The sequence below is a fragment of the Gastrolobium bilobum genome, unplaced genomic scaffold, assembly GCF_033153095.1.
Source record: "Gastrolobium bilobum isolate Gb01-03AN ecotype WA unplaced genomic scaffold, APGP_CSIRO_Gbil_v1 utg9052, whole genome shotgun sequence".
NCBI lineage: Eukaryota > Viridiplantae > Streptophyta > Magnoliopsida > Fabales > Fabaceae > Gastrolobium > Gastrolobium bilobum.
The window spans coordinates 62,314-88,764 of NW_026897360.1; the positions used below are offsets into that span (position 1 = coordinate 62,314).

The window sequence follows — 26,451 nt, forward strand, 5'->3', positions numbered from 1 at the left end:
ATCCATCTCCTTATATAAATAGTATTAGAGTGCAATTTCATCTCTTAAAAATTTAAAATTGTTAACTCTACGTCATTGTGCTTTGCTAACAAAAATATAAATAACTTCTAAAAGGGGAGGTTACATGTGGTTCTTATTCAACACCAAAAAAAAAAACAAAAAATATTATTTAAAGGACTGGAAGAGAAAAACAAAGTCATAAATTTACACACACACACACACAAAACATTGAAATATTTACGTTGAGTTAATTATTAACTTAAAAATAATTTTTGCACAATTACCAAAAAAATTAAAAAAATTGCAAAACTAAAACACAAGACCCAAACATGATTGCTTCTCGTGACAGGCGTACTAGAATTTAATCACAGCTGCTGCAGGACTGTTTCCTTAATGCTTATTACTTACATGAGGGCACGAGGCTTTGCTCCAACAAAACCACTGCACACAACGGTGCTTTGAAAGCTCAAATGGAATTTTTACATATTTTTATGAACAATACGAAAATGATTGAAAACTAGAGAGCTATTTGTTTTACAAAAACCAAAGTTGGCACTTGACAATATATTGCAACTAATATTCAAACAAATTAATAGTAGCCTACGAAAGAGTCAATTTATTGTACCCTCATCTTCTTTTCTACTCTTGATGAATGTTTTTTTGAGTCATTTGATTGGTCCCCCTTTGCTTTCCTACTGTTTACGAATTCAGAGAAGGATGGTATTTGTGGCAACTTCGCATTCAAAGAACTTTCCATTGGCACACCTGGGGAAGTTTCTGATCTAGCATTGCCCGAGAGTTCATTGCCAGTATCTTCTTTTGCACAAGGATCTAAAGCAGGTGGTGGTGTGAGGGCATGTTCAGTTTCAGACAAGACATTCATTGATGTGGAAGCATTAATTTCACAAAGTCGGTTCATCAGATTGGTAGAACTTGTAGTCGTCAGCCACCTTACAGTACTTGCCACTTGTGAATAATAGAAAGACTTGCCAGCCTTGCCATATTTCTTGTAGCATTCATCTTCGAGGAAAGATGCTGATGTTTCCATTTCAATCCTGAATAAATGTTTTAAACTAAGAAATAAGGAAACAGCTCACATCTAAACTATCATTGCTGCTTCTAGCTGGTCAGGGGGAGGCAAGGTGCACCAAACACGAGGAATATCCTAATAAACAAGGACTTGGAACTTGACTCTTGAGAACTTGCGCTTTTCTTTTTTTGGTAGAAACAATTTGGATCTAAAACCCTAACGGCCCTGACTAATCTGATTTAAGGTTTGAGCCTCTCCACCCTTCTCAGGAGTTACGACCCTCAATAATCCTTTGGGTAGGTCAAATCCTGGATTCTAACTGGTACGCCACTACACTAATAACTTTTGGGTTGAGAACTTATGCTTTAGCTGTCATATAATTTAGTAGTGGAATTTATTATTATTATTATTATTATTATTATTTTGGTGAAAGATTTAATTGTGGTATTTAAATAGTTAACCTATAGCACAAGAATGACGTGATCATGTCAAATAAGTTGCACATTTGTTACAGCAAGCAGATGTTGATATATTTTGAGTGGATGGTTTATTGGTAATGGCAGAGGGAGTGGGGTGATAGAGAAAAGAAATCAAACAATCAAGAAGGATGCTAAGCATACTTGAAGTCGTCAAGCCGTTGCTGAGCCTGATTTAGAGCATTCTGCAGTCTTTGCCTGCTTGCTCCTCGCATCGTATCGGAAATAGCATTCTTGTCAACTTTGATGCTCTGCAAATCAAATTAGATAAGTGGGTATACAGACAGGAAAGGGGGGAGACTAGAGTGGGGGGTAACAATTTTCGGCTGCATTGATCTTAACAGTACTGAGCCAAGAATATAAGCAGGGTTTAGAAAAGAACTGTCCTGCCTTTCCCAGGACAGATTGCTAATCACAAAAGTTCTATTATGGTACCATCCAAAGGTTCTAGCCTATGTAGCACCAACATGACACGCAACACGTGCCACGACACTCCGACACGTCAATCCTAAAAAAATATGGATTTCGACACGTTGGAACACGTTTTAATATTAAATAATATTTTTAATTTATATAGTGTACATTTCATTTAATATTTGTTAAGAACCTTGAGGTCACCACCCCAAAAGCTAGCTCAAAGGGTGGGAGTGTCCAAGACCTTATAAACTCCACATTAGTTGCACATACAACCAATGTGGGACTATATATCTCAACACGCCCCCTCACACGAGAGCCCATTGGGCTTGAAGAGTGGACAATGCAACAGGTCCAGCCTACCTGTGCTAAGAAATGCCACAAGAGAAAGTGGGGGGCGGCGAGGCTCTGATACCATGTTAAGAACCTTGAGGTCACCACCCCAAAAGCTAGCTCAAAGGGTGGGAGTGCCCAAGACCTTATAAACTCCACATTAGTTGCACATACAACCAATGTGGGACTATATATCTCAACAATATTCAATAATTTAACAAAAAAATAAAACTAAATTAATAATACCCATCAACACGTTACAAAGGTGGAAGCTTTAATAAAAAAACAGGAACTGGGATGAGAGAGAGAGAGAGAGAGAGAGAGAGAGAGATCATAGAGAAGGAAACACAATAAGAGCGTAACAGAAATGACAACGATGGTGCTGAGATGATCTATTATCTACTTAAGGGGAAAAAAGGTAAAAAAAAAATTGATATGATCAGGTGGAAACTAATATATTTTAATTTAAAAAAAAAAAAATTAGAAAATATAATATTTTTACGAAAACGCCATTTGACCGTGTCGAACACAGTCAAAATGGTCAACGTGTCGGAAATGTTGACCGCGTGTCGGACACCGTGTCGGAGCGTGTCGGCTCGTCGGACACAATACTCTCAATTTTTTGGAGTGTCCATGCTGCCTAGGTTCTAGCCATGGAAAATAGGATGAGGCGTAGGTGAAAATGGAGAATATGTACTTTTTAACTAACAATATGGGTATAATTCATCAAAGATAAACCTGTTTATCAGTGTTCTTGTTTCGATAGAAGTTTTCTTCTGCCCGTTGTAACAAAGAAAGCTTTTCATTTACTCCCAATCTGGAATGACGCTTTGACCTGGTTAGGTTGTTGACAATCTCATTACCATCTGCCAATGACAACTCATCTAAGTGAATGAATAGTTTAATAACCATTCCACCTCGAGTAAAACACAGATAACTGAAATAAATTTGTTACCACCATCTGAGTCAGAAATATCCTCCTCTGATCCACTTCCTTCCTCATCCCGATTCCAGAATTCAGATAACTGTTTTTCGTTGATTGCATCAGTGGAACTGAAAAATGAAAAGTGGGTAAATCAGAAAACTAGGCATCATTTAACTGCTCTAATTAATATAGACATAGTATAAGGCAATTGCCATCAAACCAATTACAAGATAAACAGGAATAACCATTAAGTGTTAACAAGAGTCAGACCACACAATCCTCATGCTGGAGGAAAAACTACTCATTTTTTTTAAGTTCCTTTTATTTTTTCTTATCCTTTCCAGTATTCGGGTCTATGCATGATAGGGGAATATCACATGGTATGATAGGGTCAAAGAGTAGTTAGTTAGAACAGTTAAGCGGCTAAAGTTTGTTACAGCCCTGGGTCTGTTTAAAGCTTGAAAATTCAAGTGAACAGAAAAAAAAGAGATTGCACACAACAACAAAAAGAAGAACAGCTTTATTATTCAAAGAAGTAGGTTCAAGAGGGTTAGTTACACATGAATAATATGGCACCTGGTGATAAAAACTCGAGAAGAACCATTTTTCTGCCGTAGAGCACAGGCAGTTGTGAGATCCTCCAAATATCTGGCAACTAAGTTTGGATGTCTGCAGGAATCACATGTTTTTCCACATAGTGACGCAGTTACCTGCTTAGAACAAAGACAATAAATTATCCACTTGGGTTAACATATATTACATAGAGCCATATACATATATTTCATTACCTGTTCTCCAAAACTCTCGAGAATTCTTTTTCTACGACATCCAGATCCTTCGCAATATTCAACCATCTACATATTTACATATAGATTCCATTACTTAAATACATAATGGCATAGTGCATAGATACTGTATTTAAAAAAAAATGTAGGGGTTCAGATGTCACCTGATTGAAAGCAGTCAGGGACACTCTGGATGATTCTTCTTGTGAATTTGATGACTGTAACTTCTTGCTCCCTGAGTTGCTTAATATAAATTCCTGACACAGATTATAATTAGAGAAAACAAATCTAAAAAGACAAACAATATCAAATCAAAGTATCAAGTTAAGTGAACCAACCATTCTTTTGCGATCATCTACCCCATAGTACAACAGACTTGTTGAAGGCAATTGATCACGACCTGCTCTGCCTGACTCTTGATAGAATGCTTCCATTGACTTGGGAATATTGAAGTGGCACACAATTCTGACATCCTTTCTATCAATGCCCTGGTAAATTTGATCTTTAGCTATTACTAGCAAATCATATGAGTATCGAAGCTTAAATCAAATTAATAGTAAATGGGCACTTACCATTCTGAATGAACATCAAGTTTCAGTAACTGTAAGCAACAGAACAGCTCCATGCACAGTATTAAAAGAAAAGAAAGGAATACATCACAATCTCGAATAAATCATAAGTTCTTAGCATCACACTAAAATTAGAAAATGCTTTGAATAATTAAGGATTTAATGTTTCTCCTGCAGAAACAGAAATGGGTGGGTTCACCCCCCCCCCCCCTCTCTCTCTCTCTCTCTCTCTCTCTCTCTCTCTCTCTCCTCCTCGCAGGACCCCACAAAATCTCTTATGTTTGCCCGAGATATTTTATCTCCAACTTGTAGGAGAAATATTAAACCCCTGCAATAAGAATCGTGCTCATTTTGCTACCCTCCTTTTCTAATTAAACAGATTAAACTCTTTGTAGTATACCATTAAATATTGACAGAAAATGCCAGACTCCCTTAAACGTTGGTACAAAAACAGTTATAAATAGCATGCAATAACAGTCACTCACTATAGTGCTGTAGCTTTCCCTAGCAGCAGTTCCTCTTTGCTATACCTGTGTCATTGCAATTTCTAAACTGTGTGGCAATGGTGCAAGCTATCCCCACAATTTACTGTTGGGGTTCTACATGAGCCTTTATAAATACTATTAATTAAGGAAAAGCAGAACATCACACACAGTTTAACGTGGTATAAATTACAGGATAATTTCTGTGGGTACTCTCAATATAATTTATCCCACAACTTCTCAACATTATCCCTACATCTCTACTAGGGCTCTCAATCCAAGCCTTCTCATACCTCAAACAATTACCTAATATAAGTATTTATAACCATAAGAGCTTGCTAGACAAGTAACTACCCATACATACTCTCTATGACTTTCCCAGTTTCCTATTAAAAACAAATCTCCCATACCTTGCATAGCTCTCACGTGTCTTTCATATCTATTACATTTTTTTTTTCAATAAAGTAATTTTTCAGCCTATTCTGTTTCTTCATTCTCTCTTCTCTTCTCCATTTCTTCATTGTCTCCTCCCTGATTTAGGTTCCTGCAAAATGAGTTCTACTTCTAGCAAAACTCAATGGTGAAGTATTTATGATTTAATCTAATAAGAACACTCGTATGATACATGATACCTGCATTCATATTTTCAGCATATCCCTTTTTATGAACATCCACCACCCTCAAAGTACTGTTAATAAGAAAATTCAAGATATGGATTCAAATCTTGTACTCACCGGTTACCTCCCTCAAAGCATATTCTTAAACTTGTCCTTAAAATCATCGCAAAGAACAACAGATTTTCATCCTCACCAAAGAGCTATTATGATGATGACAACCTTGATGGTACGTGGGGATGACACAGTGGAGTAGGGGCTCAATGAGAGCAGGAGAGAGCACATGGCAAGGGCCGAAAGTGTTTGAGGAAGAGGAAGAACACATCGGAATCAGGTTGCCATCATCACAGATGGATAAATTTTATTTTATCATTTTACACATATAAATATAAATGTTTAATATATGTTGCCATACTCATTTCTCAAAAAATTTTTAAAAAAGTTATCATATCTGAGCGTTATATTGTAACAGATCCTCGCACCCGCATCCATGCAATGCAACAGCACTTGTGTTTTATGGTTAATTTCAGTTAAACATAGGGTTGTTATTGAGTTGTCTGACTTATATTTTCAATGTCAGTTTAGTTTTCAATACACATTAGTGGTTTTACTTGGATATAGATGTCATTAATGTAGTGTGTGCTATGCTAAGCACTACTTGCTACAGCACTAAGAACCCTTGTCACTATAAGAGCACTAAGCATAAAATTAATGTTGAAATATTTGTAACAATTAAAAAAAAAAATAGACATTCATAAGGGGGAGGGGGGTTGTTGAAATTGGCTTTATGAAATACTTCCTTCAAAAGAAATTACTTGGTCATTCAATGAAGCTAGTCCACTACTCCCATGAGAAGTGTTCCTCTATTTTACAGAAATATAAAACCATTAATGTGACTTTACCTAACAGTTTAAGCTTTTAAGTTGAAATGGTTCATATGATATCAAAACCTCTATGACCAAGTGGTCACAAGTATGATTCTCACCGCCCCCATTATATTCATAAATAATTAATATTGTAGAATTTCATAATACAGGTAGGTAGCCCTATACATTGTCTACCTTTTAAGCCCAATGAGTTCTTATGTGAGGGGTATGTTAGAGAAATAAAAACCATTAATGTGTCTTCACCTAATAGCTTAAACTTTTGGGTTGAAATGATTCTTTACACTCTTAAACAAGAATGAACTATACATCAGGACACTGGACAACAACAAACTCGGGAAATCAAATGCAGGTCCAAAGGTCTGGCAAGGCACTGGCAACTACAAGCTACACTCCCAGAATTCTACTTGCATGGGATAAAATCTAGGTAATTGCAATGGGCAGATTGCAATATTAAAATTTTCTGACTAATGCTCTCAAATAAAGAAAGACAACCGAGTCTAAGGGCAGTAGTGATGTTTGTCACATTCTCCTTTTCGCTAGTTTTGAAATCAAACTAGTACTACTAAAAGACTTAAACTACACCACTGAAAACATTGTAACGTTTAATCCTAGAATAAGGTCACTCAGCAAGTATTATGCATCATGTATGTCAATGTTAAAGCATTTCAAATGCAAAATATGGCTATATATCCTCGACTAGGATTGTCAATGAAAAAATTGAGAGAGGACAACAAAAGCATGCTACTTCATACAAACACGAAAAGGCAAAACATACCCAAAAGCAACAGTGGCAACAACAACTTTTATCTTGGAAGAAATCCAATCATCTAACACAGAAGTTCGCATTTTATTATTCAATCCTGCATGATAAGCTGAAAATACCAAATATAATATGAATATCGTATAAACTGATAATTGTTGTGAATCAATTTGCAAAAGCAGCAAAAAATATGAAAAATATTACCAGCACAGGAAATGCCACTTTGGGATAGATTAGCCGACAAGTCATCACACATTGAACGTTCAAGGCAATAAATTATTGCACAGACATCTCCCTTAGATTTGAGTGTATTACATAAATCAGCATAAGCATCATCCAATAGATTTTTGTATCTAACTGTATCATTTAGAAATATAGTCAGATTTGTTTGAATTTGTTAAGTAGCTGCATCTCATGCAAAATCAACATGTAGAGTAATTCATCAATAAAACTCATGCAAGTAACTAGAATGCTTAAATAACCCTAAATCTACTGGTTTGGTATTGGAAGGATTTTCTCAAAGATGTTGATATTTGCATCCTATCTATTTTCATGAAGATCTTTTTTTTTTCTTAAATAGAAATTTGCATGCAATTCTTTTGCTTTCTTCTATCTTCGACATTGTACCTTCATCTCCAAACATAAGTTAGCAGGCGCAAACATTTATGTAGTGAGTGGATTGGTTTGATATTCATGTGCAAGTCACATTACATGTAATACAGGACAGTAATGCTTCAACAGTACTAACATGCAAATTATGAAATACAAGTAGGGTGAAACTAAGCTGAACTGATTAAGAGCTGTGAATCACACTGCAAACAGGACTGACCTTCATAATATATATTAGGACGATTAAAAGAAGATTTCAGTATTAATGGATTTTGCATCTGCAAGGAATCTACGACATCCTTCTGAACCCTGAAGAAATCAAATAACTAAGGATTCAATGCCACAACGTGATTCTTATTTCTCACCCCTCAATACGTAAAAAATTGAACGAAGTGAATTCCTGCTCCAAAAATATTACACAAAATGCGAAATGATAATATAAGCATAGCAACTAGCAAAAAATAATTTGACAGTTCCATAATAAAAAAACAATCATCTCACGATACATAATATATCATGAAGTTGCTATTGATATGTTTATATATACTACCTACAGGGGAATAACTATTGGAGAACTCCACAACAATTGGAAATTTATTTTTCAAAATAATAGATAAGGTTGCAAAAACACGTTTGAATGAGAAATACATTCATGTACAAAATTAAAATATAGCACAAAGAAACTAATTTATTAAAGAAAATAAATTAAGGAGACTCACTTAGGAACAGCAGTGGCGGTCAGAGCTAATACTGGTACATCTGGTAGGCGGCTTCTTAAAGATGAAAGCTTACGATAGCTAGGTCTGTTGCCAAATCGAGAAGGAAAAGAAATTGTGTATCATGAGAATAAACTCTAAGCCGCATTTGCATATAAGGGAAACTAAACAGATGCAACCAGTCCCACAAACCCAATTACACCATCAGATGCTGGATAAAGAAAGCTTAATAAGTAAAAGATAACAGACAAAGAAGTACTAGAATTTAGTTGGACCCTACTCAAATAAAATCAAGTACTACCAAAATTAATGTTTTACTTTTAGCATTAGGAGAAAAAGTGTTGTAATAGTCCCACATCTGTCTCGCATCCTTTACCAGATGATATTTTCTGCAAATCATTGTAAAATATTCTGTTACAAGGAAACATTGCTTCCGTGGCCATGATGAATGCTGGAAGAATTTACTCTCTCTTGCAGCTCATCTATGAAGCATGGACACTTCGAAAAACCTGAAGAGTAAGTGTAGACATATGACATGATCCGACATGTATCCGACACGTGGTCAATATTTCCGACACGTTGACCAATCCGACACGTGAATTTGACCATGTTCAACAAGGTCAAATGACATTTTTGTAACAAAATTAGAATTTTTAAAAAAATACATTTAATGAAAAGTTAAAAACTTTCAGTGTTTCCTTCCCTTCCCTACTTCCCACCAGCGAGAGACCAACCCATTTCTCCCCTCTCAAAAATGAAACCCTATGTCCCTAACTCAAACCTTGGTGCGGCGGCTAATGATTCCTGCGACTACGACGAAGGGTGGCTGAAGGACGAGACAATGAGGGCGCAAGCAACGGAAGCTGCGATAACATCATAGTCGAAAGCTTCAGGGAGAGATAGATCGTGTTCTGAAGAAGGTCAAGAAGGCATCAAAGTCATTGATAGCATTTGGAATGAAGTTCTTCTCTTCTTTGTTTTCGATTTCCACTCTTTCGTTTCCTTCTTCTTACTTTTTTTTCCTCTTTCCCTTCTTTCTTCTTTTTATCTTTCTTCTTTCTTCTCTTCTGCTTAGAGCCTGTTTGGATCCTCTCTTTTTTAAGCTAGAAACTACTTATAAGTTAAAGCTTAAAAAAAAAAAGCTAGAAGCTGTGTAGTAATTACATACAAATTTTAGCTTAAAAGTTACTTAAAAGCACATATTTCAAGAAAATTATATCTCTCTCTCTTTATAGCTCTTCATTTTTTTAAAAAACACACAATTCAAGAAAAGCAGATAAAAGCTTATAAAAAAGTCCCTCCTGGCATTTTTTAGCTCTTAACTTTTTTCTTCATTATAAAAAAAAGAGTTTTTCTTTATAAGAACTTTTCTCAAAACCTGTTTGGCTTAGCTTATGCTTATAAATTACTTCTAGCTTAAAAAAGAGAGGATCCAAACAGGCACTTATTCATTTTCAATTTCCACTGTTTCATTTCCTTCTTCTTACTTTTTTTTGTTTCTCTTTCCCTTCTTTTTTCTTTTTATCTTACGCGTTATATTATGTTATTTTATATTATATTATAAGGCATAGAATGGTATCTGAATGATTTGGATCATTAACTAACCCTCTTAGACACATGTAAAATGCACATTGATTGTCTGTTACGTTGGTTTGAATAATAAGATTTTCATAATAATATGCATTGATATGTAAATATCGTCTAGCTGGTGAGAAACACTTTGCTAATAGTCTAATTATGAATCATTGATTCTTTTTATCTAGAGTTTGGTGAAGGTGAAAATAGAGATTGAAAAACATGAAATAAAATGAAAAATAATGCCCAATCACCTTACCTTTCTAATGTCTCTCTTGTTACACCATGAAGTCTCAACTTAAATTGTTTACTTTATTTATTCATAGATGAGAATGTAATTCCGTGTTTTTATTCATGTTAGGTACAGCGATCCCTGGCCGTGGTATCTACCTAGTTGGCCGAGGAAGAAAAATAACGAAAAATCTAGTTATAGAGGAATGCACATGTCCAATCTGAAATTTAACTTTTATCTGGCTATCTACCTAGTTTATTTTATGTAGTGTTTTATTTTACTTTTATAGAATGGATTCAATTATTGTGAGTAGTGCATCTCAGCCAAATTCAGCGGATGATGAAACTCTATGTAAATTATTATGGAAATACGTTACCAAAGTAAACACTGTAACGGAAGCATGAGGGAATATACCTTGGAAATGCAATTTTGTGCAAACAATATAGAAGTTCGTATACTAGAGTAAGGGCTCATTTGTTAAAATTATCAAGTAAAGGAATTGCAAAATGTTTATATGTCGAAACAAAAGACTTGCTAGATATAGAAAAATTAGAACAAGAAGCTAATGAGAGATTGAAGAATAATGCACCAAAAACTTTACCTTTATCCCCTTCTAGCTTTTTCATAGATTCCAACTCGAAAACAAGAAGTGGGAGTGAGGGTGGAAGTTCAACTAGAAGTCCTTCTGAGAGTGCATTCAATGTTTGGGGCATGGGAAGAATTAAATCACTCAATTGCTAGGATACTTTATTCAACAGGGCAGTCATTCAATTGAGCAAGAAACCCATATTTTCAAGCCGCTTTCACTTATGCCGCGGATCATAATATTGGAGTTTGCCACCAGGATACAACTCGTTGCGAACCACTCTTTTACAAAAAGAGAAGGAAAATATTGATAGGTTGTGTGCACCTATTCAAGGTGGATGGAATGAGAAGGGTGTTAGTATTGTGAGTGATGGATGGAGTGATTCACAAAGGAGACCATTTATTAATTTCATGGCAGTATCTGATGGTGAATCTATATTTTTGAAATCAGTTTGATTGTTCAAGAGAGACTAAGGATAGACGTTTTATTTTCAAGAAGTTAAAAGAAGTAATTCAAGAAGCTGAGCATGAAAAAGTGGTTCAGATAATGCTTCAAATTGTAAGGGAGCAGGGCAACTTATTGAGCAAGAATTTTCTTCTATTAGTTGGATACCATGTGTTGTTCACACACTGAATTAAGCTGTGAAAAACATTTATGCTCTACAAATGTGGAGAATAATCAAATAGCATATGAGGAACGTAGTTGGAATTCTGAAATTGTTGGAGATGTTTCTACAATAAAGAACTTCAAAATAAATCATTCTATGAGACTATCAATGTTTAATGAATTTGTGGGATTGAATTTGTTTTTTATAACTTGGTGATCAATGAAAAATGGAGTGTTTATAAAGACGATAATCTAGGGAGGGCGAGATTTTTTAAGGAAAATAATATTGGATGATCTTTGGTGGGGATCAATTGATTACATATTTGCTTTCACTGCTCCCATTTGTGATATGATCAAATTTGTGACACTAATAAACCTTGTTTTCATTTGATTTAAGATATGTGGGATGAGATAATTGAGAAATTGAAGAAAATTATATACTTTCACGAAATGAAGAGGATGGACGAGACCTCAACTTTTGTTGAGGTGGTTTGTGGATCGTTGGACCAAAAATTCAACTTCACTTCATTGTTTAGCGCATGCTTTGAATCCCAAGTAAGCTTTTAAATGACTGGGTTTGATACTTCTCTTAATTGATATAATTTGTTAATTGTATTATTTTTTTTCTTTTAGATATTATAGTTAACGATGCCTTAACGAAGATTCTAGTCGAGTTGCTCAACACAAGAATCAAGAGATTAATCAAGAAAGACAAAAATGCAGAGAGATACTTTCCTAAGTTGGAGGACCGAAATAAAATAAATTTGGAGTATGTGGATTTTGCTAGTATGAGAGGGGTTTTAGAGACTATGATGTCATTCAAAATCGATATTCTATAGCACCCAAAGCTTGGCAGGTGCTTCATGGTGCTTGTGCATCTATGCTTCAAAAGATAGCATTGCACTCATTGCACAACCCTCTTCTTCATCATGTGCTAAACGCAATCAGAGTACTTATTCTTTTGTACATTCTGCGAGAAAGAATAAGATGACTCCAAAACGTGTTGAAGACTTGGTTTATATACATAGCAACCTTCTCGACTTTTATCAAGAAAGAGTAGCAACTTCAAGAATTCCAACATCTTCGAATCTATCAAATGTATCTCCACCAATGTCCCACATTTTATTATCTTCTTGTGCATAACGTGGACTTTTTCTTGATAAGAGTCGAAGATTGCCATGTATATAAACCAAGTCTTTAGCACATTTTAGAGTCATCTTATTCCTCCTCACAAAAGAATAAGTATTCCTCCGCACAAAAGAAAAATATTCCAATTGCGTTCAGCACATGATGAAGAAGAGGGTTGTGCAATGAGTCGCAATGCTATTTTTTAAAGCATAGGTGCGCAAGCACCATAAAGCATCCACCAAGTTTTAGACTACATAGATTATCGATTTTGGATGGCATTATAATCTCTAAAACCCCCACTCATACTAGCAAAATCCACATACTCCAAATTTAATTTATTTTGGTCCTCCAAGTTAGGAAAGTATCTCTTCATGCATTACTGTGTTTATTGATTAATCTCTTGATCCTTAAGTGGAGGAACTCGACTAGAATCTTGATTAAGCCATTGTTCACTATAGTATCTATAAGAAAAAAAGAAAATAATTAACAAATTATATGAATTAAGAGAAGCATTGATATAATACCCCAAACTTAAGCATTTAATTGATTAATTTTAATTAAGTAATTAAGTACGTATTAGTGAGTAAAATTAAGTATATGGCCTAATTAAGTGAGTTGGGGCCACTTTTGAGGTAAAAAGTGTACTCAGTAAAAATTAAGGGGTATAAATGGATGTAGGCAAAAGTACCCAAAATATAAAAGTAAAATTGTAAATATTCCTAGAATAATGTTCCAGACTTTTGGGTAAAGTTTGGTAATTAATGGAGTTGAATAGATAGACGAACTAAAACCCACTTGTTACCACTTAACTTATGTTAAGTGACTAACCTATTAAAAGAACCCAAAAACCCCCCAATTTCCCGTCGAGCAGAAAGAAAAGGAGGAGAAAGAAGAAGAAGGAGAAAGGAGGGAGAAGGAAGGGAGGAAGAGAGAGAGAGAGAGAGCTATTCTCAACCGATTGGAGCGATTCAAAAGCCTAAACCACTCCAAATCTTCTCCTCTTTCATAATCCTAGCTTAGTTTTCAGTGGGGAGCATTGTGGAGTGGGATATCCTCCTCCAAAAATTCGGCCCATTGGAGAAATTGAGGTGTTTGAGAGCTTCAACCTCCATTGAAGCTTGAGGAGCCATCAATCCTTGGTTGTGTGACCATTGGTGGTAAGATTCTAACCCTTGAACCTTGTTTTCTTGGAAAATTTCATGGTTAGGGTTTAATGAATAGTGTTTTAGGGTTTTTATGAAATGTGAGTAGATTGACTATGTTCAAGGAAGAATGAGGCTTAGAGTATGTTGTAAAAAATGCTAGGAATGACATTTAATCGATAGAAATGAGTTTATAGTGTTATTTTAGTATGCTTTGATGTTTAGAGAAATCTAGGCTTGGAACTATGGATTTCCTTGCATTGTTAGCATTGTTTGATTGTATTCCTTGTGTTGATAGGATTGAGGCAAGAGGACCAAGTGGAGTGACCAACCCTTGGGGTTGTGTGCAATTGAGGAAAACTCAAGAGCAAGGTAAACCTTTGGACCTTGGGGTTGATCCCATTGAGTGTTCCACCATACTCCATTAAGGAGAAATGGTTTATGAGATATGATATGTAATTATGATAGTAATTGTATGCTCATGCATTGATTCATGCATTGATACATGTTATGATTGATTGATGATTATTGGTTGATGTTTGATTGTTTAAGAGTAATTGAGGAATGGTTATAGAAGTAGCAATAATGAATGAGGTAATGGTTGAGGATTGTGATTGAGGTTATGAGTGATAGTATTATGATGAGGATAACTGGTAGGAACTTCCCTTGGAAACAGCCCTATGTGGATCTCCATGTGGTTAGAGCCTAAGAGGAACAGCCCTATGTGGATCCCTCTTTGAGGTTCCTAGATTGAGGAAAAGACTTCCCTTGGAAACAGCCCTAGGTGGATCTCCATGTGGTAAGAGCCTAAAAGAAACAGCCCTTTGAGGATCTCTCTTGGAATAGATTGAGGAAAGGACTTTCCTTGGAAACAGCCCTATGTGGATCTCCATGTGGTAAGAGCCTAAGAGAAACAGCCCTTAGTGGATCTCTCTTGGAAGTCCATGTGATGCTGGCTGATAAGAATGTGTTAAGCTATTATGATTATGTGTACATCGAAAGTGAACCTTAGGGTGGAGTGATCTCCAAGGACCTCTGGTTTACTGTGATATATTCGTATATCTCACCCCGTGTTATGGGGACCCCCTTTCAGGTAAGGAAGCTGCAGGAGCCTCTGGTGGCAAGTGGCCTTATTTGCAGTAGATCATGCATGATGAAAATGATGTTTTGAGATCATACATGTTATTTTGTAGATTTACATGTATAGGATTGATCATTGATAGCATTGACGTATGTATATCTCGTTATATTTGATGGACTTAGCCTATGATCATGCCATTGGATATCTCTTTTGTTGATGAGAGCCAAGGGATGATCATAGCCTTTTGTAGCTAAGTTCCCCGTTATGTAATTAAACTTGTATTAATGCTATTTACTTCAAGGTTATGAATGCATGATGAATATTGGAAATGTTGAGCTGAATTGTCTATTAGGAGCTAAGCTGCTAGATTGGAAAACGTTGAAAAAACAAAGGTTATGCTGCCCAATTTCTGTTAAATCAATGATGAGAGGATGAGAGTTAAGCAATGATATAGGGATATCGCAAGCTTGTTAAATAGGTTGTAAAATGTGTAGGATTGATTCCCCAAGAAAGATACATGAAAAATATGAGTATAGGAAATTGCCCAGAAGAGGGGGCTTAAACCTGCAAATGGAGGCTTAAGCCTGCTCAGGGGGCTTAAGCGCTCATGAGGGGGCTTAAGCGCCCTGATGCACCTGTGAAGACCAAAAGCTCTCTGCCGCCTGGGGCTTTAGCGCCCAAAATGGGGGCTTAAGCGCCCAGGTAGCGCGCTTAAGCGCCATGGAGCGAGCTTAAGCGCCCTTGGTGGCTAAAAAATGTAAATTCCCTCTGTCTGTGGGCGCTTAAGCGCCCTGGAGCGCGCTTAAGCGCCCTGCCCGCGTAGTTTTTCAGAATACACCTGAGTTAGTAAAATTGTCATAACTTGAGCTACAGAGCTCCAAATGAGAAGCGGTTTGAAACCACGAGTAGCTAACGAAGAGATCTACAATATAGTAGAAGTTGGGAAATAAATAAGAAGTAAATTAATGGTTTAAAAATGGAACAAGAACATGATGTTAAGCTTGGTTTATCTGATTCCGCAAAGTAATATGGTTATGATCACGCAATTGGATATTTTAAATTCGGCATCGTTCTAAAAAGAAAAATTTATCCAAATTTTTAATTGAGCCAATGTGATTGTAACTGCGCTTAATATCATAATGCGATGTTAACAAACCGGTTCTAGAACAGGGTGTTACAATTGAAACCATTCATATTCAAAAACTTACTATGGATTCAAAGCATGCACCACCTTATAAAAAGAAGTTGAGGTCTCATTCATCCTCTTCATTTTATGAAAGCATATACTTTTCTTCCTTTCTTAATCATCTCAACCCACATCATAAATCAAATGAAGACAAGGTTTATCAAGGTCACAAATCTTGATCATATCATAAATGGAAGAGGTGAAAGCAAGTATGTAATCAATTGAATCCCACCAAAGATCATCCAAAATCTTATCCTTAACAAATCTCACCCTCCCTAGATTATCATCTTTATAAACACTCCATTTTCACTAATTACCATATTTTGGAGACCACTTTTTATTAATTTGAATCTCTTTAGCATCACATCACAATCATGGAAGCAAAATGGGTTTCAGCTATAGAAAGCAACTTCAATCCCACAAACTCATTAAACAATGATAGTCTCATGGAATTATGAAGTTTTTTATTGTAGTAACATCTCCAACAATTTCAGAAATCCAACTAAATTCCTCATAAGCTATTTGATTATTCTCCACATTTTTAGCAGCACAAATGTTTTTCACAGCTAAATTCGACGTGTGAACAACACATGGTGCCTAAGTAATAGAAAAAAATTCTTGCTCGATAAGTTGCCCTGCTCCCTTACAATTTGCAGCATTATCTGTGATTACTTGAACCACTTTTTCATGCCCAACTTCTTGGATTACTTCTTTTAACAACCTAAAAATAAAATGTCTATCCTTAGTATTTTCTGAACAATCAACTAATTTCAAAAACATAGCTTCACCATCAGATACTGCCATGAAATTAATAAGTGGCTTCCTTTATGAATCACTTCATCCATCACTATCAATACTAACATCCTTCTCATTTCATCCAGCTCGAATAGGTGCACACAACTAATCAGTATTTTCCTTCTCTTTCTGCAAAAGAGTGGTTCGCAACGAGTTATAGAAAGTATGGGTTCTTTGCTAAATTGAATAGCAATCATGTTGAATAAAACATTCTAGCAATCAAGTTATTTAATTCTTCCCACGCCCCAACATTGGATGCCTCTCAAGAGGACTCCTAGTTGAACTTCCACCCTCACTCTCACTTCTTCTTTTGTTCAAGTTTGAATCTATAGAAAAGCTAGAATGGGATAAAGGTAAAGGTACATTTTTGGTTGCTTTATTCAATCTCTCACTAGCTTCCTGTTCAAATTTTTCTATCTCTAGCAAGTCTTTTGTCTACACAAGTAAAAATTTTGCAATTCCTTTACCCGATAATTTTAACAAATAAGCCCTTACTCTAGTATAGGAACTTTTATAATCGTGTCCCCAAATATTGCATTTCCAAGATATATATCCCTCCTGCTTTTGTTCCGGTGTCTACTTTCGTAACATATTTCCATAATGGTTTACTTAGAGATTCATCATCCCTGAATTTGACTGAGATGCACTACTTGCAATACTTTAATCCATTCTCTAAATAAAAAAAAAAAAAAACTACATTAAAAAATAATTAGGTAGATAGCTAGATAAAAGTTCAGATTGGACATGTGCATTCCTCTATAACTATATTTTTCCTCTATAACTACAGTGGAAGGAAATCAACAGAAGAAGAAAAGAAGCAAGAAGAGAGAGTAGTGCTTCCTTCACCTCGCCGTGCACACTCGCAACTTCCAATATCTAAAACTCATGCTTGCCTGCTCGCCACTGCCATTCGCCGCACCACCGTTTGAAGGTATGAGTTAAGGTTTTGTTTTTAATTTTGAAAGGGTAGAAATGAGTCATCTATTGCTGGTGGGAAGGGAAGGAAAGTTAAAGTTTTTAACTTTTTTTAAATGTATTTTAAATCTTATAAAATTATAATATTATTAATATATTTTAATTTTTCAAAAATTATAATTTTATTACAAATTTGCCATTTGACCGTGTCGGACATGATCAAATTTGCGTGTCGGGAATGTTGACCACATGGCGAACACCGTCTCAGAGCGTGTCGGATTGTCGGGTGTCCGACACCGACTCTTCAAGTTTTTTGAAGTGTCCGTTCTTCATAGATATACACTATATATATTAAAAATATTATTTAATATTAAAATGTGTCCCAACATGTTGAATATAGATTTTTTTAGAATTGACGTATCAGAGTGTCATACAGTGTCGTATCGTGTGTTGTGTGTCAGTGTCGATGCTACATAACTGCTTATCATGAGAGGAATTGCAACAAATTGATATTAAAAATTGGAGGAGGAAGTTCATATGGAGATTTCACCTAGATACAAGGAAATAAGATATGTAAGTTGAGGTAGGCCTTATATGTGATATACCTAACACATACCAAACCTAGCATTTGTTGTTGTGTCATTTTTACACATGACCCGAGAGTGAAACACATTCAGGTAGTGGACAATATCTTAAAGATACATCTGATAGAGGAATATTATTCAAAAGGGGTGAAAATCTATCCACAAAAATATGTACATGCTGAATATGCTGAAAATGTTATTAATAAGAAGTCAACCTCTGGTTATTGTATGTTCTTGGGTGGATGTTATTAATAGGAAGTCAACCTTTGGTTATTGTATGTTCTTGGGTGGAAATTTAGTTACAAGCAAGAGTAAGAAACAAAATGTTGTAGCCCAATCAAGTACAAAGACTAAGTTTTGAGCAATGGCACCAAAATTTGTGAGCTGCTATGGCAAGGGAAGACCAAAGGGGGGCTAGGGTATGCTATATTGCTATCACTCTCCCTCGCCCTAAAAATTTCAAATGCCATACTTTACATCTCAACCAGTTGAACTTAAGGCTTCTACTTTTCACAAAGATTTTGCCCCCCTTCACAAATATTTAAAATATATACATAATTTCTCGACCTGACAAAGATTAGTAGGTCCGCCATTGTGCTATGGATGAAGATTATATTGAATGATCTTGAGATAAAATATGAAACTCCTATGAAGTTGTCCTGAGACAACAAATCAACCATTAGCATTGCTTATAATCCGTTTCAGCAAGACATAACTAAACATATTAAGATAGACCTAAATTTCATAAAGGAAAAACTAGATAATCGACAGATCGCCAAAACATAAGTTTCCAAAAGGGTTCAACCAGAAGATGTGTTACATTAATGAATTTTGTATTTCTTTGTATTAATTTGAATAAATTACATAAGGAGTATTTATACAAGACTGAATAGCTAAGAATGACTCAGCGATGACCAATCAATCCTAATCAATCAATCCTAATCAATAGGAAATAAAAACGGAAAATATTTGAATCCTGATTTCCTACACTCCCCCTCAAGTTGGGAGGTAAATATTGATCATTCCCAAATTGTCAATCAAGTCTTTGAATGCTGGATAGGGTAAAGAACCAATTCAACCCAAAAGCTTAAGCTATTGGGTAAGGGCCTTTTTAATGATTTATATTATATTCTCTAACATTTTATATATCTCAACACGTGTTGAGATATATAAAATGTTAAAGAACCACTTCAACCCAAAACCTTAAGGTGTTGTTGGGTGAGGGCCTTTTTAATAATTTATATTATATTCTCTAACACACCTCCTCACGCAAGAGCCCTTTGGGCTTGAAGCGTGGATGTGGCACAAGCCCATTATTGTTCTGCCTTGTGCTGCACAACCCCATTTTTTTGGTCTGCTTCGTGTTTTTCTTAATTCCACCTGAAAGTGGGGGGCGGTGAGGATCGAACTCGTGACCTCGTAGTTACTCAAGCTCTGATACTATGTAAAGAACCACTTCAACCCAAAAGCTTAAGCTGTTGGGTGAGGCTACTTTGATGGTTTTTGTTAGAATAGACATGATTAGATATCATTAGATTACTTCCTATCTGTAAATATTATTCCTTTGGATTAGTTCTGGGCTTCTCACTTAAGCCCATTAGGGTCTCTATATATTATAACTCTTTGTATCAGATTAATACACAAAATATTATTTTATATTCAAGTTGGTACTAGAGCTCTTTTGTTCTGGGGACCCTCGCTTCCGCTTAAAACCTTGTTTTCGCTTTAAAACCTAAGCCCACTGCTTAGGAGTCATCTTTTCTTTGTCGTGCGTCCTTCTGGCAAGCCATCAAGGGCTGTAAGCCCCTTCTAAGTAATTTCGCGTCAGAACCTCCGACGGTCACCGAAACCACCGTCCGTCACTGTTCAGGCCGCCGGAGAAGTTTTCCGGCGAGTTTTCAGCCCAGACCGCACGCGATTAAGACCGTCTCCTCCCGGCGACCAAGTCTGTGGAAGTCTGGCCACCAACGCATCCCTCACGCGCCGTCACGCGCTGCCCATCTCCTTTGCGCGTGGGCCTCACGCCTCACCTTCTGCCGGCGCGTGCACTGTTCCGGCAGCTTTTTCCAGTCGGTCTTGGACAGAGAAGCTCGCCTCCTCCTCCTCTTTCCGGATTTGTGGTTGGTTCTCTGTGGGTCTGACTTTTTGTGCGCGCCTCTTCTTGATCGGTGATCAGGTTCGTTCCTATTTACTCGGTTTATATCTTTGTGATTTAATATAATGGCAGCAACTTCTCCTGTTCATTCGGAGGTCAATTTCCTGTCAAAAGTTCTCCCAATATCATCTCCATCAATGTTGGGTCCATTACCTCTTCAAAGTTGAAGGGTTTTGTTAATTACAAGAACTGGGCCACCTCTGTTCGAGTTTGGTTCTTTGGACAGGGACATGGGAACCATCTCACGACTAAGTCTACTGATGTTCCTAAGGAGGAAAAATCTAATTGGGAAAAGATTGACAACCAGCTTCTGAGTATCCTTTGGCAGTCTATTGATCCAGTCGTCTTGGACAACTTCTATTCTTTTCAAACTTGCACTGAAGTGTGGGAGGAAGCAAAAAACCTCTACACTAATGATGTTCAGCAGCTCTATTTCATCATTTCTCAGCTTATGGAACTGAGCAAATCATCTGACATTCAGATGGAGATATATGTTGGCAAAAGTCAATCTTTGATGCAGGCATATTTGGATATGTTGCCTTACCCTACTGATGCTTCTGCATATCGGAAACAGGTGGAACGTCTCTTTATGGTTGCCACACTGTCTGGTCTCCCCGAAGAATATGATAATGTTTGGGATACTATCTTGACTACTGAGGATCCTGATCTATCAATGACGTATCAGCGGCTTCTGAATCTTAATAAGAAATCTACTTCTGCATCGTCTGTTGTTGTTGATTCCACTGCTCTAGTTTCTCGTACTGACTTTCGCGGGAACATTGGAGGTGGACGTGGTCGTGGTAGAGGCCAGGGAGGACGTGGCCCAGGAGGACGTGGTCAGCAACCTCTTTGTCATTATTGTCAGCAACTTGGTCATTATGAGGAACGTTGCTACACAAAGTATCCTCACCTGCGACCTTCTCATGCTGCTAATATAGCTCAATCGGATACTGCTTCAAATGGTACAGTCTCTCTCTCCTCTGAAGACTATGCAGCACTCCAGACCCTTCTCAGGAAGGCCTCTTCTCAGTCTCAGGCCTCTGCTTCAAAAACTGGTAATCTCGTTGCTTGTGTTTCTCATTCTGCATCACTTGGTCCTTGGATATTTGACTCAGGTGCTACTGATCACCTCTGTAGCAATAAGGAACTTTTTTCATCCCTTACATATTCTGATAATTTACCCTCTTTTACTCTTGCTGATGGCACTAATGCCCCTGTTCATGGGATTGGACAAATCTGTCCAACCTCCTCATTGACCTTGACATCTGTCTATTACATTCCTAACATCCCTTATAATTTAATATCTGTTAGTATATTGATCAACTCTCTTAACTATATTGTCACCTTCTCAAACCATTCAGTTTCTGTGCAGGACCTGAGTACGGGGAAGACGATTGGAGTGGGCCGTGAGTCACGGGGTCTGTTCTACCTGGTTGTGCCGAGTCCTTTCGTTGCTTGTTCTCTCACAGAATCTCCACAACTCATCCACAGTCGCCTCGGGCATCCTAGTCTTTCAAAATTATAGAAGATGGTTCCTCTTTTATCCGCTCCTCCTTTGTTAATTGAGTCAATAAACGAGCTTATGCTCCTTTTTCAATTATTCATTCAGATATTTGGGGTCCTAGTCGTAGTGTGTCTGTTTTAGGTTTTTGGTATTTTGTTACCTTTATTGATGATTTTTTCCGTTGTACTTGGATTTATTTAATGAAAAACTGTTCTGAGTTATTTTCTATTTATCAAAAATTCTCTGCTGAAATTCATACTCAAATTGATGCTTCTATTCGTATTTTACGTAGTGATAATGCTAAGGAATATGTTTCTGTTGACTTTTCTAATTTCTTAGCCACACAGGGTACTTTACACCAAACTACTTGTCCTCACACTCCACAACAAAATGGAGTAGCTGAACGTAAGAATAGACATCTCATTGAGACTGCACAGACTCTTCTTATTCACATGCATGTTCCTCTTCACTTCTGGGCCGATGCAGTCCTTGCTTCTTGTTTTCTCATCAACCGTATGCCTTCATCTGTGCTTAATAATGACATTCCTTATAATTTACTCTTCCAGATGTTCCTCTCTATCCTCTATCCCCACATGTCTTTGGTTGTACCTGTTTTGTTCATGATCTCACTCCTGATAAGGACAAGTTAACATCCAAAGCCTTTAAATGCATTTTTCTTGGTTATTCTCGTCTTCAAAAAGGTTATTGTTGTTACTCTCCCGATCTTAAGCGTTACTTAGTTTCCGCTGATGTCACCTTTCTTGATCAACAACCCTTTAATTCTATCCCATCTCAATTGTCACAGGTTGATCATATTCTTCATGTTCCTTTTCATGACTTGTCTTTGCCAGCTGCAAGTGCTTCTATTCCAGATGAGCAACCTATTGCTTCTATACCTGAGGACCGTTCACTTCTCACCTATCAGTGTCGCAAAACTGTGCCTCCTGTCGACTCGACTCTTGCTGACTCATCGCCCACTGCTGTTGATTCTTCCCCTCCGGCTCCTTCACCAGAGGCTCTTCCCATTGCTCAAAGAAAAGGTACACGTACTACTCGTAACCCTTATCCTCTTTATACCTTTTTGAGCTATGACCGTCTTTCTCCACCTCATTTCACCTTTAGCACTTTCCCATCCAGGGTGGCGCCAAGCGATGCTTGATGAGATGACTGCACTTCATTCTAATGGCACTTGGGACCTTGTTTCTGCTCCTCCAGAGAAGTCTATCGTTGGTTGTCACTGGGTTTTTACTGTGAAAGTTGGACCTGATGGCCATGTTGATCGACTCAAGGCACGCCTAGTTGCAAAGGGTTTTACTCAAATCTTCGGCTTTGATTATAGCGATACATTCTCTCCGGTCGCTAAGATGGCGTCAGTTCGTCTATTTCTTGCTCTTGCTGCTGTTCGTCACTGGTCACTCCTTCTACTTGACATCAAAAATGTCTTTCTTCATGGTGATTTACAAGAAGTTTATATGGAACAACCACCTGGTTTTGTTGCTCAGAGGGAGTCTGGGAAGGTGTGTCGTCTTCGAAAATCCTTATATGGTCTCAAGCAGTCTCCTCGGGCATGGTTCAGTCGCTTCAGTTCTGTTGTTCAGGTGTTTGGCTTAATTCGTAGTAAAGTTGACCATTCTATATTTTATAGGATCACATCTCCTGGTAAGTGCATCTATTTGTTAGTCTATATTGATGACATCATTTTCACCGGGAGTGATCAAGCTGGAATTCTTCAGTTAAAACAGTATTTATTCAGTCAATTTCAAACAAAGGACCTCGGGAAGCTGCGTTACTTCTTGGGAATTGAGGTAGCACAATCTAGACAGGGCATTTCTATCTGTCAAAGGAAGTATGCCTTGGATATCCTAGAAAAGACTGGTATGTTGGGGTGTAAACCAATTGATATACCCATGGATCCCAATGTCAAGTTATTGCCCGGACAGGGGGAGCTGTTATCTGATCCTGGTCGTTATCGGAGGCTAATTGGGAAGCTCAATTATCTTTCGGTGACGAGGCCAGACATTTCTTTCGCTGTTAGTACGGCTATTCAGTTCCTTGATTCCCCTTGTGATTCTCATTGGGATGCTGCTATGAGGATCCTCCGATACATCAAAGGAGCACCTGGAAAAGGTTTTTTGTATTCAAATCAGGGCAATATAGAAATTTGTGGTTATTCAGATGCTGATTGGGCAGGATCACCCTCAGACAGGCGCTCTACTTCTGGCTATTGTGTCTTCTTTGGAGGAAACTTAATTTCTTGGAAGAGCAAGAAACAACCTGTTGTTGCTCGATCTAGTGCAGAAGCTGAATATCGTGCAATGGCAATTACTACATGTGAGTTAATCTGGTTAAAGCAGTTGATTCAGGAGCTTCATCTTTGTGAACAGAAACAACCCATGACACTCATTTGTGATAATCAAGTTGCGCTACATATATCCTCTAATCCTGTATTTCATGAGAGAACCAAACATATAGAGATTGATTGTCACTTCATTCGAGAAAGGATTCAGTCAGGAGAAATTAAGACAGCTTTTGTCAACTCTAATGATCAACTAGCGGATGTCTTCACTAAAGCTCTTAGAGGTCCTCGGGTTGAATTCATTTGTAGCAAGTTTGGTGCTCACAATATATAAGCACCAGCTTGAGGGAGAGTGTTAGAATAGATATGATTAGATTACTTCCTATCTGTAAATATTATTCCTTTGGATTAGTTTTGGGCTTCTCACTTAAGCCCATTAGGGTCTTTATATATTGTAACTCTTTGTATCAGATTAATACACAACATATTATTTTATATTCAAGTGTTTTATATATCTCAACACGCCCTCTCATATGAGAGCATATTGGGCTTGAAGGGTGGACAATGCACAGGCCCACCTACCTGCGCGAAGAAAGAAATTCCACTTGAAAGAAAGTGGGGGCGGTGAGGATCGAACCCGGTACACTGAGGCTCTGATACCATAATGAATTTTGTATTTCTTTGTATTAATTTGAATAAATTACATAAGGAGTATTTATACAAGACTGAATAGCTAAAAATGACTCAGCGATGACTAATCAATCCTAATCAATCCTAATTAATAGGAAATAAAAACGGAAAATATTTGAATCCTGATTTCCTACGTACATAAAAAGGACTTCCTACAAAAGAAGTTTCAGGATCTTATTGGCAAACTGAGAATGATATGTATCCATTCACATGCTTGAGAGGGGGTGTTTTAGTAGTTCCACGTCTGTCCCACATATTTTACCATATAATATTTTCTATAATTCATTGCAACTATTGTAAAGTATTCTGTTATCATAGTTTCTGTCGTTATTTTAGGCAAGTAACTATTTTGTTTGGTCTACAAATCATAATGAATCCATGCAAAGTATTATTTAAAAATAATATTCAGCATTTTTTCCATTTGAGTAAAAGTAAATAAAAAAGTACACATATATACATGTGAGTGGAGTAAAAGAGAGGACTGAATTTAACTAGGCAACGCACTAGGGAAATAAATATTAACCATGTAATCTTTATATTGCCTTAGCAGAAACATATAGACCCTATAAGATAACAAAGATGAAATTCCAGCAGGACATACTCCAATTGGCTACTTGCAGAATGTACGACAAACCTGAAATCATGGCCCCAAGTTGAGATGCAATGCGCCTGAAAGTTTTGGAGAAGTGAAATTATTAAGTAAAGCAGAAAATTCCAGCAGAAAAAGAAATTTGAAATGGTCTTTCTAGGTCACACCTCATCTATGGCAATGAGACTTAGCAACCCCCTAGCATAAATCTTTGACAGCTTTGACATAAACCCAGGTGTTGCTATCAACTCTGGAGTCACATATAGCAGCCTTGTAGAAGGTTTTCCAGAATCAAGGTCCTCATGAATCTTAAAAAATAAAACAGAAAAATCACTTTCCTGAATTAGTAACACTTGGGAACAAGTAAGAAATTGGTTACACATTCATATAAATGATTTTGACACGGATCCTTTCCCTTACCCCAAACAAAACAAGGGGAAAATTTTATAATTGAATATGCCATTAACATCAGGGATAAGAAATCCTGAAATCTTAGTGGTTTCACAAAGAAGCTTGAATGTACTAAATATACTTTAAAGTCCATATAAACCCAAACTTACTCCAATATAAACCCCAGGAACTAAGACAATAGTATTGAGATTATTGCAATTATTATATTACCCAAACTTCTATTTCACATTGATATATGCAGATATATTATTTGCAACAAAATATCATCTTTCTAATAATTCACCTTATTTTTTGCTTCTGCCGTTTTCGTTGAGGAGAGAAATTCCGCAGTAATTCCTTTCTTCTTTAGTGCCATTACTTGGTTTTCCTAACTTAT

General features: G+C 36.8%; 1 protein-coding gene across 6 annotated transcripts; it reads right to left on the reverse strand.

Moving 5' to 3' along the window:
- Positions 1 to 471: 471 nt before the first annotated feature.
- Positions 472 to 26,442, reverse strand: LOC133306249 (ATP-dependent DNA helicase Q-like 3). Of its 6 annotated transcripts, none has more exons than XM_061506541.1 (15): positions 26,359 to 26,442; positions 25,832 to 25,972; positions 25,710 to 25,744; positions 8,604 to 8,687; positions 8,105 to 8,193; positions 7,480 to 7,632; positions 7,287 to 7,387; positions 4,302 to 4,451; positions 4,128 to 4,220; positions 3,967 to 4,032; positions 3,755 to 3,888; positions 3,212 to 3,306; positions 2,992 to 3,119; positions 1,666 to 1,757; positions 472 to 1,073 (listed from the first exon to the last, which is right to left on the reverse strand). In XM_061506541.1, the coding sequence occupies exons 1-15, from the start codon at positions 26,428 to 26,430 to the stop codon at positions 617 to 619; spliced, it is 1,890 nt and encodes a 629-aa protein (XP_061362525.1). In that variant the 5' UTR covers positions 26,431 to 26,442; the 3' UTR covers positions 472 to 616. The 6 variants fall into 6 exon arrangements, with proteins under 6 accessions (XP_061362525.1, XP_061362524.1, XP_061362522.1 ...); XM_061506540.1 differs by having other exon boundaries at positions 472 to 1,055; positions 1,651 to 1,757; XM_061506538.1 differs by having other exon boundaries at positions 472 to 1,055; positions 1,651 to 1,757; positions 2,992 to 3,137.
- Between the last annotated feature and the right edge of the window lie 9 nt (positions 26,443 to 26,451).